This window comes from Ruditapes philippinarum, unplaced genomic scaffold (genome assembly GCF_026571515.1).
Source record: "Ruditapes philippinarum isolate M1 unplaced genomic scaffold, ASM2657151v2 ctg2383_1_1_1_1, whole genome shotgun sequence".
Taxonomy (NCBI): domain Eukaryota; kingdom Metazoa; phylum Mollusca; class Bivalvia; order Venerida; family Veneridae; genus Ruditapes; species Ruditapes philippinarum.
Window position 1 is genome coordinate 154,450 of NW_026853302.1, and position 14,706 is coordinate 169,155.

Here is a 14,706-nt window from a genome sequence, read left to right on the forward strand (position 1 = left end):
ACAAAGTTCATTTGTATTTCTTTTTTAACAGAATTAAAACGCAATTTCATTACAAACTAAAAATATATAAAATAGATGGAAAAGAAAAGAATATCCTTATTTCAAATTTACTCTTCATGGTGAATTTCATTGTTCACATACGCTTATTGATATAATCCATCAAACATAAGGAACATATAATTTAAATGCAGTGAATATCACACAGACAGACAAGAGATAAGAGAGAGACAAATGTGTAAATTTTACTTACCATAATAATAGAACTCTGTCCATTATCAAAGCATCAAAGAGGAACTTAAATTTTTGGGGGTTCAGTAACATAAAACAAGGGTCATGTCACTTAAACATGGAATCTTGTATAAACTTAAACATGACAGTCATTCTGAATCAGTTTCTTAAAACTTAAACATGGGGTTATGTCCATTTTGTCACTTAAACATGATATCTGTCAATAAAACATGGAATCCTGTCATTTAAAAATGACATTCAGTTTTGTTAAACTTAAAACATCGGGTAATGTCCTTTTAACATGATGTCCTGTCACTTAAACATGGTGTCCTGTCACTTAAACATGGTGTCCTGTCACTTAAACATGATGTCTTATCACTTAAACATGATGTCTTGTCACTTAAACATGATGTCCTGTCACTTAAACATGATGTCTTGTCACTTAAACATGATGTCCTGTCACTTAAACATGATGTCCTGTCTCTTAACACATAATATGTTCATATATACATGTATATATAACCAATTTATGTCACCTAAAATAATCTGTCAGTTAGTTTCCCTATGGAAGATTTTATTCAGTTATATACTTTTAATTTTTAAGGCAATATTTCTCAAAAACAATCAATAGTAGCACTCTGAAACCTCTATTTTAAAATATAAAACAATTCAAGTCTGTAAAAATTATTTAACAATTTATTCACAGAATTTCTAACACTAGGATATATATTGATATAGATATATGTTTATTATGCATTCACATTAAAAAAACATTTGCCACAATTTAGGTTAATATATATCATAAACAAAACAAAAGACTATAATCAATATTAATAAAATATAGTGAAATAAATTACCATGCTTACAGTTGAACAGTCTAAGACAAGAATAAAACAAAGATAGTAAACCAGTCTTGAAATGGAGCTCTGTGATTGGTAAATTCAAAATCTATATTCAGATTCGATCAATCAGATTGTCCAGTTTTTGACTGGTTGCCAATCATAAGTTTTATAAGCTTATTGTCACATTTTGTGAAAAAAGTAACAAAGATATTCAACCTGGGTGAAGTCAGTGCTCCAGTGAATGAAAGCTTGATCTAAATCATGTCAAAACTTTACCAACAAAAATTTACAGTGACTGGTTTTAATTATTTCATAACATTCACGATTTTAGACTTAAAGAGGCACATAAAAATTGTGCATGCTCAACAACAACTACCAGTGGGTTTGAATATTCACCAAAATTGTTAAATGAACTTGAATGTCTTAATTTAACATTTAAAACTAGAGCTGTCTTTGATTCAGCCTAAAGGATATCAACAATATATCAATATCAGATGACAAATTATAGTGTATGACTTTTTAAACAATCAAAGTGTAAAACTTTTAAAAAAATTCCAATCAACAGAATATGCTGTGCTTAATTTTCCATGTGATGATAAGTTAAAAATGGTGAACGGATATATAACTGATCACAATTATTAGCACTTCAAAATTTAGCATCCATAGATAAGTTGAAAAACAAAACAAAATATGTACAAGACTTATAATACAATTAAATGCATGCACATCTCAGATTTTAGAGTCTTTCTTCATAAGTCTATAACTCACATCATGAATCAACAACCTCTTATTCTACCAAATTTGTACATTAAAACTGTCTTATATTGGCTTTGGAACCATCTAAAATATTTGCTTATCTTAGAGGTCTTTATAACAAAGTGATAAAATTCATGGCCATTAATATAGAATCTGGTCAGAATGCACAGATGTCCTGACTCCTTGCTATCTATTAATGCTCAAAGGCAATTCTTTATCAATAATAGCAATAATTTTGTTTACGTTTACTTGGGATTTTTGTAACCTAAATTCAAGATCATCTAAATGCATCTTTAACATAGCTGTATACAACGTAACATAAAATGTACAATTACATAGCAAATTCAAGTATATTTTGATTATAAAAAACAATCACTACTGTGTATATTACTGATATTCAAACATTTAAATTTAAAGTTCAAAGTCAAAGGCATATCAATGTTACAGACTCCCGTACATTTGGATGATCAAACATTTAAGCATCTAAACATATCACTACAAAAATCCAAACACATCCGAAATCAACCAAAATGTTTAGATTTTGAAAGTTTCAGGAATTTTAAAGGTCAGGAACTTAAGTTACATATTATTCAATAATATGATCAGATAAAATAATTAGCTGATTTACAATTTTTCTGATAAATAAAATTAGTGATATTTGAATTTTTTTTCTCTTACAATACCATCTGGAAAAAACTGAAATGTTTAAACTAACAATTTTTTTGATGTTTACACTATAACATTTATTTTTCAACATTTTTTTTTAAAATCAGTTACAATTAATGCAATGATAATTTTCAATGGATATCATGTTTATAAATTTATTGTTAAGAACTAGCCAATAACTGCCCAACTGACTCTTGAGACTTTCTTTTCTTTGCTTTATGGTCATCCCCCAAATCAAACCCAACAGACTTTCCATCTTTCTTACTAACTTCATCTCTCACACTTTCAATCCCTGAATCAATTGTATCTCTCTCAATTTTAACAGCATTTGTGTTTACTGTTGTTTTTGGTCTCGCCCCATTATCCATTCCCATGTTTTCCAGATCTCGCAAAAACTCAGCTTTCATACTCTCCTTGTCACGTACACTGTGTCTCACATCTTCTTTTTCAACTTCTACAACAGGTTTAACATTCTCCCTTGCTCTCCCCTCTTCAACAGTCTCACTAAAACTCTGCTCCATTCCAGACTCACTCTCAGAATCATTTGGTAACTGCAGAGATAACCCTGTCATCTTTTTCTCCAGTTTTAATTTCAACTTGTCCATGTTCTTTTCTACTTTTCTACATTCATTAGCTCTACTTTTATCTCTTTCATCCTCACTCCTCTCTGACTGAAAGCTTTCTGATTGGTCAAACCCGCTATCTGAAACTGTGTTACCATTTCTAGATAGATCACCATCGAAACCTTCAAACAGACTCTCAAAACTTTCATTATCATCAACATCGTCTTGGTTACAAAAGTACATCATATCATCATCAACAATCTTTCTAGGTTTCTCAATCAACTCCATTTTCTGATCATTTTTCATATACACGACTTCTGGCATTCTGTATGTGTACTCCTTTACAGGGGGCTTTCTAGAAAATCGTGGGGATGCTACAGGTGATTCCTTCACAATTCTAGGTGATGGCCTGGCTCCTAGTAAAATATAACAAAAGACATTTAAAATAGTATATAGCTGAATACTGGTCACTTTAATTACGCCAATTTCATGAAGTGCAATATCTTTGAATGACATGATTTCTACATTTTGTTGATGCACAAAAATACAAGAATCATGAGCAACTTCTCAGTATAAAATGAAATTATGTACAAAGTAAAAAAAAATAATTTATTAATCAAACAGTATGTCTTATGAATTATTTACAAACAAATAAACATTACATACCATCTCTCTGATCAAGCTGGTTCTTTTTCATCATTTCTCTCAGTCTTTGTTCTTCTAGTGCCCTTTGTTTCTCTAACATTGCCCTCTTTTCTTCTTCCATTGCTCTTTGTTTGGCTTCCCTGGCATTCTGTTTCTCTTCAATTGCTTTCTGTTGCTCATCCATTGCCTTTTGTTTATTTTCCAAGTCCTTTTGTAAGCTTTGTTTGGCCATAGCTTCTTGTTCAGCCAGTTTCTTTACAGTACTGTCTGCCTCTTTTTGCATTTCTTGTCTGGCTTTTTGTTCTTGTTCAGCAAGTCTCCTTGCAGAGCTCTCCCCTTCCTTAAGTAGATTCTCTTTAGCTGAAGCCTCTTGTTCAGCTAACCTTTTTGCAGACTCCTCGGTTTCCTTTTGCATCATTTCTCTTGTTTTCTCTTCTTGTTCAACCAACCTTTTTTGAGTTTCTTCACTTTCCTTCTGAAGCTTTTGTCTTGCTTCTTCTTCTTGCTCTGCTAATCTTCGTGCAGTTTCTTCACTCTCTTTTTTCATTTGCTCTTTAGCCTGCTCCTCTTGCTCCTTCAGTCTCCTTGCTGTTTCATCTCCCTCTTTTCTCATATTTTCTCTTGCTGCTGCTTCTTGCTCTGCAAGACGTTTAGCCGCTTCATCTCTATCTTTCTCCATTTCTTCTCTTGCTTTTTTCTCTTGCTCAGCCAGTTTCTTCTGTGTTTCCTCACTTTGAGCTGCCAACTTCTTTTGTGTTTCTTCACCTTGCTCTGCAAGTTTCTTTGTAGTTTCCTCGCTTTGCTCAGCAAGTTTCTTTGCTGACTCCTCACTTTGCTCAGCTAGTTTCTTCTGGCTTTCTTCACTCTGTTCGGCCAATTTTTTACGAGTTTCTTCTCCTTCTTTCAATAATTTTTCTTTAGCTTGAGCTTCTTGCTCTGCAATTCTTTTCTGTGTTTCCTCACTTTCCTTCTGCATCTGTTCCCTAGCCTTGGTTTCCTGTTCCTCAAGTCTTCTTTGTGTCTCAGCTCTTTCTTTCTCCATCTGTTCCTTTGCCTGAGCTTCTTGTTCAGCCAGTCTCTTCTGAGTCTCTTCCGATTCTTGCTTGAGCTTTTCTCTGGCAGCTTCTTCTTGTTCAGCAAGTTTTTTCTGACTTGCCTCACTTTCTTCTTGCATTCTTTGCTTAGCACTTTCTTCCTGCTCTTGAATCTTTCTCTGTGATTCTTCACTTTCTTTCAACAATCTTTCTGTAGCACTCTGCTCTTGCTGATCAATTTTGTCCAAAGTTTCAGTCAAGGTGTTGTCGATCTGCTTCTGACTGTCTTCAAGCTGTTCATTTATCTTTGCCTGTGTTTCATGTAACTGTTTGTCAATTGTGTCCTTTGATGTCTCTAGCTGCTCTGACATAATCTTCTGGTTGTCAGTCAGTTGCTTAGATAAAACATTCTGAGAGTTTGTAAGATCAGAAGCAATAACTTGCTGAGATGTGGCCAATTGTTCTGACATTTTACTCTGGGACTCTTCAAACTGAGTAGTCAAAGCATCTTTTGATTCTGTATACTGCTGAGAAAAGCTAGTTTTAGCAGCTTTGAGTTGCTCAGCTATTGTTTGTTGTGAATCCTTAAGTTGCTCTGCAATAAGTTGTTGAGAATCCTTCACTTGATCAGCTATCATAGTTTGGGACTCTTTCAGCTGATTGGTTAAAGTGATCTGTGAATCTTTCATTTGAGTAGTCAGCGTATTCTGTGATTCAGTCAACTGATCAGACAATAGTTTCTGTGAATCCTGAACTTGATCACTGAATACTTTTTGTGAATCTTTAAGCTGATCTGCAAGAACATTTTGTGAATCTTTTACAAGTTCTCCGAAATTATTTTGTGACTCTTGTAACTGACTGGCTAAAATTTTCTGAGAATCTTCTAACTGGCTTGACAAAGCTTTCTGTGAAACATCTAAACTGTCTCTCAGAGCTGTCTGTGAATCTTTAAGCTGTTCTGTTATTGTGTTTGTTGCTGCAACCAACTGTGTTGACAGATCTCCTTTAACAGTTTCACCATGGGATGATAATGCAGCCTGTGCTTCACTTAGATCTTCAGCAAACTGACCATGGGCTTTCTGCATCTGTTCTGCAAACATTTCTTGCTGCTCTTTAAGCTTTGTTCCAAATATTTCCAAACATTCTTGTAATAACTTGTCAATTTGTTGTTTTCCATCTTCTACTTTAGCATCTATGTCCTTCCTAGCATTATTTAATTCATTCTTTAGAAGATTTCGTTTAGGAGAGGGTGACCTTCCTCTTCCTCCTTTCTTAGGAGATCTGGACCGGCTTCTTGATTTAGTATTTGCCTTGTTTTTCTTCCCTTTCAGAGGGACTTTTAATATATGGACAGCATATGCTTCTGAGACTCCAGGACCTATTGGTTCTTCTATAATCTGCTGTAGTATTGGCTTTTCCTTCACAGGTGGTTTTCTCTTCACTTTTTGAGGAGTCTTTGCTGGTTTCACTTCCTTCTTTTTTATAGCTTTTTCCACATCTGTTTTCTCATTCATATTCACATTAATGTCTACTTTAATTGGTCTTGGGGGAGCTTGATCTACTTCTAAATCAGACACTTCATCTGCAGTTTCTTGTTGATCAGCCCCTGGTATCCTGATATTTATGTTTCCCCTGTTTCCTTTACCCACAGTTACATCTTCGTTTGTCATACCATGAATAACTGCATCAATTTTATGAGGCAATTTCTTTGTACCAGAGTCTATGTTAATATTGATATCTCTCTTTCTAGAATTTGCTCTATTTAGTGCATTCCTTTGAACAGTGTTAGTAACATGTCCAAGCCCACGGTCATGCATACTAACACAGTCATGAACTGGAGGATAATATTTTGCTCTCATGAACTCAAAGTCCTCTCTTTCTTTCATTGACATAGTTCTACGTGCAGACACGGGTCTTAAACCTTGTGAATCATACTCATTATCTCTGTTATCTTTCTTCCAAGCAGTTCTGGGTCTATTGTACTCTCTGAATTCCCTATGACTAAGACTACCATTCTGGGATCGAGATGGCAACCATTCAGGAGCTGACAAATTGAATGAGTCCCTGCTCCTTGTAGCAGATGACACAGATCTAGAGGACATGGAGCCATCTGATTGGTAATTAGGACGACTCTTAACCTCCGAGTATGATCTTCTTAACCTTGACTTTGGTCTAGCAAATCTTTCCTCAGATTCAGATTGGGATGGTGATGAAGTGACAGCATCTTGCTTCTGTAGTCTTGGGTGTGCTTTCATTCTATGTGGGTGACTCTCAGTCATTGATGTCTCATCTACAGATGAACCATAATCCAAATATTCTACTGTGTCTGTGCCTTCACCTTCTGTTTCACCTTCTTCTTCTTCAATACCTGGCAAGTCTATTTCAGGTAGGACAGTCCTTTGGAATTTCTTTACATGAACAACATCAGGGTCTTCCTCCTTGTTGAACTCCATCTCTGCAGAGATATTTCCAGGACAATCTTCTGAGATTTCCAACACAACACGTTTACCTAGTTCATTAACTTGATTAAGAAGTTCTCTGTCACTTTCATCTTGGATATCTACTTTTAGAGGCACACCTGTTTAAATTAAAGACATTTAACATGCTTACTATCCATATTATCTAGATTTTCATGTTTCAAACCTCAGTTCAAAATCAAAGTAAATTAGATCAATTTAATAGAAATAAAAATCAAAGTTACTTTACGTGAACAATTTTCAAGAAATAAAATTGCAAAAATGTTATTTTATATCAATATTAATATCGAAATCAAATGAATTGGAATCAAAATATTGATGTAACAAGTACTTTAAATTCTTTTTTTTGTTTAATAATTAAAATCTGAACTTTAAGAACTTGAAATTGGGTTATGTAACATTATCTAAACAAGATATGTTTGTAAAACATGTATGCCCCCTATCAGCAGCCAATTAGTCAAGTGAAAAGGTTATTATGCATGACTTCTGACCCAGTGATCAAACAATTAATAAGGGTTATCAAGTATCTACTGGTCATGACCTTAACCTTTGACCCCTTGACCCAAAACTCAACATCTGCTGGTCACGACCAATCATCATACAAAGTTTGAAGTTCCTAGGCCTAAGCGTTTTTAGTTAATTGATCGGAAACCGTTTTAACATACAAGGTCAATGTGACCTTGACCTTTGACCCCTTGACCCCAAAATCAATAGGTCATCTGCTGGTCATGACCAATCACCATACCATGTTTGAAGTTCCTAGGCCAAAGGGTTCTTAAGTTATTGATTTGAAACCGTTTTTTCCTAAGAGGTAAATGTGACCTTGACCTTTGACCCCTTGACCCCAAAATCAATAGGGGTCATCTACTGATCATGACCAATCACCATATCAAGTTTGAAGTCCCTAGGCCTAAGGGTTCTTTCGTTATTGATCAGAAACCGTTTTTACCTACAAAGTCAATGTGACCTTGACCTTTCACCCCTTAACCCCAAAATCAATAGGGGTCATCTGCTGGTCATGACCAATCACCATACCAAGTTTGAAGTTCCTAGGCCTAAGGGTTCTTTCGTTATTGATCGGAAATCGTTTTTACCTACAAGGTCAATGTGACCTTGACCTTTGACCCCTTAACTCCAAAATCAATAGGGGTCATCTGCTGGTCATGACCAATCACCATACCAAGTTTGAAGTTCCTAGGCCTAAGGGCTCTTTTGTTAATGATCAGAAACCGTTTTTACCCATGAGGTCAATGTGACCTTGACCTTTGACCCCTTGACCCCAAAATCAATAGGGGTCATCTACTGATCATGACCAATCACCATACCAAGTTTGAAGTTCCTAGGCCTTAAAGTTCTTTAGTTATTGATCGGAAACCGTTTTTGCTTACAAGGTCAATGTGACCTTGCCCTTTGACCCCTTAACCCCAATATCAATAGGGATCATCTACTGGTCATGACCAATCACCATACCAAGTTTGAAGTTCCTAGGCCTAAGGGTTCTTTAGTTATTGATCGGAAACCGTTTTTACCTAAGAGGTAAATGTGACCTTGACCTTTGACCCCTTAACTCCAAAATCAATAGGGGTCATCTGCTGGTCATGACCAATCACCATACCAAGTTTGAAGTTCCTAGGCCTAAGGGCTCTTTTGTTAATGATCAGAAACCGTTTTTACCCATGAGGTCAATGTGACCTTGACCTTTGACCCCTTGACCCCAAAATCAATAGGGGTCATCTACTGATCATGACCAATCACCATACCAAGTTTGAAGTTCCTAGGCCTTAAAGTTCTTTAGTTATTGATCAGAAAACCGTTTTTGCTTACAAGGTCAATGTGACCTTGCCCTTTTGACCCTTAACCCCAATATCAATAGGGATCATCTACTGGTCATGACCAATCACCATACCAAGTTTGAAGTTCCTAGGCCTAAGGGTTCTTTAGTTATTGATCGGAAACCGTTTTTACCTAAGAGGTAAATGTGACCTTGACCTTTGACCCCAAAATCAATAGGGGTCATCTACTGATCATGACCAATCACCATATCAAGTTTGAAGTCCCTAGGCCTAAGGGTTCTTTCGTTATTGATCGGAAACCGTTTTTACCTACAAAGTCAATGTGACCTTGACCTTTGACCCCTTAACCCCAAAATCAATAGGGGTCATCTGCTGGTCATGAACAATCACCATACCAAGTTTGAAGTCCCTAGGCCTAAGGGTTCTTTCGTTATTGATCGGAAATCGTTTTTACCTACAAGGTCAATGTGACCTTGACCTTTGACCCCTTAACCCCAAAATCAATAGGGGTCATCTGCTGGTCATGACCAATCACCATACCAAGTTTGAAGTTCCTAGGCCTAAGGGTTCTTTTGTTAATGATCAGAAACCGTTTTTACCCAAGAGGTCAATGTGACCTTGACCTTTGACCCCTTGACCCCAAAATCAATAGGGGTCATCTACTGATCATGACCAATCACCATACCAAGTTTGAAGTTCCTAGGCCTTAAAGTTCTTTAGTTATTGATCGGAAACCGTTTTTGCTTACAAGGTCAATGTGACCTTGACCTTTGACCCCTTGACCCCAAAATCAATAGGGGTCATCTACTGGCCATGACCAATCATCATACCAAGTTTGAAGTTCCTAGGCCTTAAGGTTCTTAAGTTATTGATCGGAAACCGTTTTTACCTAAGAGGTAAATGTGACCTTGACCTTTGACCCCTTGACCCCAAAATCAATAAGGGTCATCTACTGGTCATGACCAATCACCATACCAAGTTTGAAGTTCCTAGGCCTTAAGGTTCTTTAGTTATTGATCGGAAACCGTTTTTGCTTACAAGGTCAATGTGACCTTGACCTTTGACCCCTTGACCCCAAAATCAATAGGGGTCATCTACTGGTCATGACCAATCACCATACCAAGTTTGAAGTTCCTAGGCCTAAGGGTTCTTTAGTTATCACTCGGAAACCATTTGGTCTACGGACCGACGGACCGACAAGTGCAAAGCAATATACCCCCTTTTCTTCGAAATGGGGGCATAATAAAAATAAAAAATAACATTCTGACCAGTCTTAACAAAGGATTTAGTCATTCCACCATAACATCCCAGTTTTATTTTCCTTTTAAACTTTAAACGAGATTTTTCTTATAAATATGCTTGTACGTCATCAATTTTAACACAAGTCAATTCAAAATTTTTATCAAAGTTTTCAGACAGCTATTAATTGACCAAAAATATTATGGTGGAATTTTATCTTTATAAAAAGATAGATCAGAATGTTGTTTTTCTTTTCTTTTCTTTTTTTAAGTTTACAAAGTGTATATTAGAGTGACTTAATTCTGGCAAAGTTATAAACAACTGCACTCAGTTATGGGGTACAAAACCAATGACTGATGGAATGACTATACCTTCTGTAAAAAGAACCATTCATTTATTTTAAATATTGCTTTTAATTGCTTTCAAATTAACTTTCAAAAACACAATATTTTTTTTCAAGAAAAACATCAGCTTTTTAGACACTGGTGCTAATAACAAATATTGGTCTTGAAATTGGAAAATCATTCTTTATTATATATCTGTAAATATAACACAATTACCTGTACATCAACATATTATTCCTTGTTTGCATTGTCTTTGTTCTTGTTGTTGTTGTTGATGATGACGATGATGATGATGAGAAAACCTGCTGAAAACATCTCTTTAACACATTGCCAAAAAAGAATTCCAAATCAAAGTTGTTGCCATTCACAGCAAAGTTTATGAAGATGTTTTTATCTTTATGTTCTGTGATGTCTGTTGGAAAATTCAATTTCATTTGTGCTATGAATTTCTCTGATATATACATTTTCAACACTCTAACCCACTAATACTTTACACAATCTTAATTTTTCTTCATGAATATCCAATCCAAAATCATATGCATCAATTCAATTTAATCTGCCATGGATCTTTTTACTATTATAATACTTCTTAAATTTCTTTCCTTCATTTTGCTCTTGTTCTATCCTATATCTCAAGTAATTCTAATTCTTCTATCATATAGTTTAACATCTATCTCCTCTCCCCCACATCTATCTCTCTATTTGACCTCTCATTATATCTCCACCCTTTTTACCTCCCTTTTTTATCTCTTTCTATCTCATCCTCTACCTATATGTCCCATTTCTGTTCCCACCTTATGATTCACCATACAATTTCACTTATTCTTTATATCATGTATCAAGATGATTTTCTGTTCATTATCTTTTAACATAGTGAAAAAACACATTACTCAAAGCTTAGCTACAATACAAGAAATATCTACTACTGGTTAAATTCATTTTCACAAAAACAATTCACATTCAAAGCATGCATTATAACTAAACATGTATTTTACAATCATCATTAAATAGTTCAATTTCCAGAAAAAGAAAAAAAATTGATACACCATAATAAGGACATAGTAATGTTCATAGTAATGAAATTAAAACATTTCATTATCATTATTGTTATCCAGAACTAGGTAAAATGTGGGATATTTTTTGCCCCATCTAATACAGTGGTACAAACAAACTGTTCCCTGTGCACTACTGTTCACAAAAAAAGTGATTGCACTTATAATTGATATACATGTATGGTGTGTAACAAGTTGAAAAGTTTGTTTAAGATAGGAAAACCCACATCTGCTAAGTTCTGGAGTAAAACATTACCTAGAAATTGTTAACAATTCACTTATAAAGCTACATAATACTTTATATGCACATATAATTAAAAATAGTTATTTAACTTTTCCAGGAAATTCTGATCGACCAAAGTTCATAAAAATTAATAACAACAAGCAATTATCATAGTATTGCAAGCAATCCATAAGTCCCCTACCGGATAGAACCCCATCAGCATTCTGAAGGGCCATTGGCCATTCACTAATGTGTAAATTTTTCTCTATTTTAGGTAAATTTGTTGGAAATGTTCTTTAAAAGTGATCACAGGAAAAAGTTTTTATGAACAGACAGACAGAAGAACTGAAGGACACTCTAAAGTTAATATTTGAAACATCCCTGTTATGAAAATATAACATTTTAAAAAACAAAATTCTTAAAGAGAAGATAACTCTGGAATTAAAGATGCAATTTCATAAAAAGTTTCAGCTCTTTTTGACTAATCACAAATATTGTTATATTTGCCATGTTTTAAGCCTATTTGTTGCCAAGGCAACCAATATTTTTTCAAAATAGGGAGAACTGATAAGACCTGCTTAATCTCAAGATTGCCATCTACCCATATGTCAAGTTTCATAAAAATATTTCCAGTACTTTTTGAGTTATCACTGGGTGTAGTTTATGTGTAAAATTTGCCATATTTTCAGTCTATGTGTTGCCATAGCAACCAGAATTTTCAACATAGGAAGAAAAGAAAAAGACGTGCATAATCTCCATACTGCCATCTATCCATATATCAAGTTTCATAAAAATATTTACAGTACTTTTTGCGTTATCACTGGATCCAGTTTATGTGTAAAATTTGCCATATTTTCAGCCTATTTGTTGCCATAGCAACCAGAATTTTCAACATAGGAAGAAAAGAAAAAGACGTGCATAATCTCCATACTGCCATCTATCCATATATCAAGTTTCATAAAAATATTTTCAGTACTTTTTGCGTTATCACTGGATGCAGTTTATGTGTAAAATTTGACATATTTTCAGCCTATTTGTTGCCATAGCAACCAGAATGTTCAACATAGGAAGAAAATAAAAAGATGTGCATAATCTCTATACTGCCATCTATCCATATATCAAGTTTCATAAAAATATTTTCAGTACTTTTCAAGTTATCGCGGGATCCAGTTTTGTGGACGGACGGACTGACAGACAGACGGACGGACGGACGGACAGACGGACAGACGGACGGAGGGTAAACCTAAAGTCCCCTCCGGTAAACCGGTAGGGGACTAATAATTTCATATCGTAAAATCTAAGTTCAGTACACACACAAAAGAAGACAGATGGATCAATAGATCATAGTTTACAATAAAAAATCAACATGCAGACATTGCTTTAGACATAACATGTTTAGAAATTTGATTATGAGCAATAAAACTTGAAAAACACATCAGAATCAAAATAAGCAAAAACTTTATATATCAAGCTACCTGAAAAGGGGAATCATCTGAGCAAAGGCTGGACATGTTATTAATTGATTGAGCATGCTGAATTTGGATAATGAACTTAATTGCTATGGTTTGAATTTTTTAACTGCCTGTTGTTCTTTTGAATTAGTTCATATTTATTGTACTGATATGTATGGATATGTAGGCTGCAGACTGACCTGACTGTAAGGTTATGAAGGCTGACTTGACAGTATGGATATGTAAGCTGGCCTAAATATATGGGTATCTTAAGCTGGCCTGACTGTATGGGTATCTTAAGCTGGCCTGACTGTATGGGTATCTTAAGCTGGCCTGACTGTATGGGTATCTAAGGCTGACCTGACTGTATGTATATATAAAGGCTGGCCTGACTGTATGGATATATAAAGGCTAGCCTGACTGTATGGATATATAAAGGCTGGCCTGACTGTATTGATATGTAAAGGCTGACCTGACTGTATTGATTTGTAAAGGCTGGCCTGACTTAATGTAAAGGCTAGCCTGACTGTATTGATATATAAAGGCTGGCCTGACTGTACTAATATGTAAAGGCTGGCCTGACTGTATGGATATGTAAAGGCTGGTGTGACTGTATTTATATGTAAAAGCAGGCCTGACTGTATTTATATGTAAAAGCAGGCCTGACTGTATGAATATGCTGGCCTTACTATATGTATATGTAAAGGCTGGCCTGACTGTACAGATATGAAAAGGCAGGCCTGACTGTATTTATATGTAAAAGCAGGCCTGACTGTATGAATATGCTGGCCTTACTATATGTATATGTAAAGGCTGGCCTGACTGTATTGATATGTAAAGGCTGGCCTGACTGTATTGATATATAAAGGCTGCCCTGACTGTATTGATATATAAAGGCTGCCCTGACTGTATTGATATATAAAGGGTGGCATGACTGTATTGCAATGTAAAGGCTAGCCTGACTATATGGATATATAAAGGCTGGCATGACTGTATGGATATATAAAGGCTGGCCTGACTGTGTGGATATATAAAGGCTGGCCTGACTTTATTTATATGTACAGGCTGGCCTGACTGTATGGATATATAAAGGCTGGCCTGACTGTGTGGATATATAAAGACTGGCCTGACTTTATTTATATGTAAAGACTGGCCCTGACTGTATGGATATCTAAAGGCTGGCCTGACTGTGTGGATATATAAAGGCTGGCCTGACTGTGAGGATATATAAAGACTGGCCTGACTTTATTTATATGTAAAGACTGGCCTGACTGTATGGATATGTAAAGGCTGGCCTGACTGTGTGGATATATAAAGGCTGGCCTGACTGTAAGGATGTGTAGGCTAGCCTGATTATATTTATATGTAAAGGCTGGCCTGACTGTATGGATAT

General features: G+C 35.3%; 2 protein-coding genes across 2 annotated transcripts in view; both read right to left on the reverse strand.

Moving 5' to 3' along the window:
* The window catches only part of LOC132736433 (glutamate-rich protein 3-like), a 72,704-nt gene that overhangs the window by 18,175 nt on the left and 39,823 nt on the right, over positions 1 to 14,706 (reverse strand). The window lies entirely within an intron of this gene.
* LOC132736436 (trichohyalin-like) lies at positions 911 to 11,131 on the reverse strand. The gene is made up of 3 exons (XM_060723565.1): positions 10,804 to 11,131; positions 3,722 to 7,312; positions 911 to 3,471 (listed from the first exon to the last, which is right to left on the reverse strand). Exons 2-3 carry the CDS (start codon positions 7,185 to 7,187, stop codon positions 2,654 to 2,656), a joined length of 4,284 nt encoding a protein of 1,427 aa, XP_060579548.1. The 5' UTR covers positions 7,188 to 7,312; positions 10,804 to 11,131; the 3' UTR covers positions 911 to 2,653.

Bases quoted from the DNA above. Each gene is read 5' to 3' on its own strand.
- LOC132736436 (XM_060723565.1), bottom strand. From the start codon at position 7,187: ATGGAGTTCAACAAGGAGGAAGACCCTGATGTTGTTCATGTAAAGAAA. The intron at 3,472-3,721 runs GTATGTAATGTT...ATATTTTACTAG, and splicing joins CCAGCTTGATCAGAGAGATG to GAGCCAGGCCATCACCTAGA.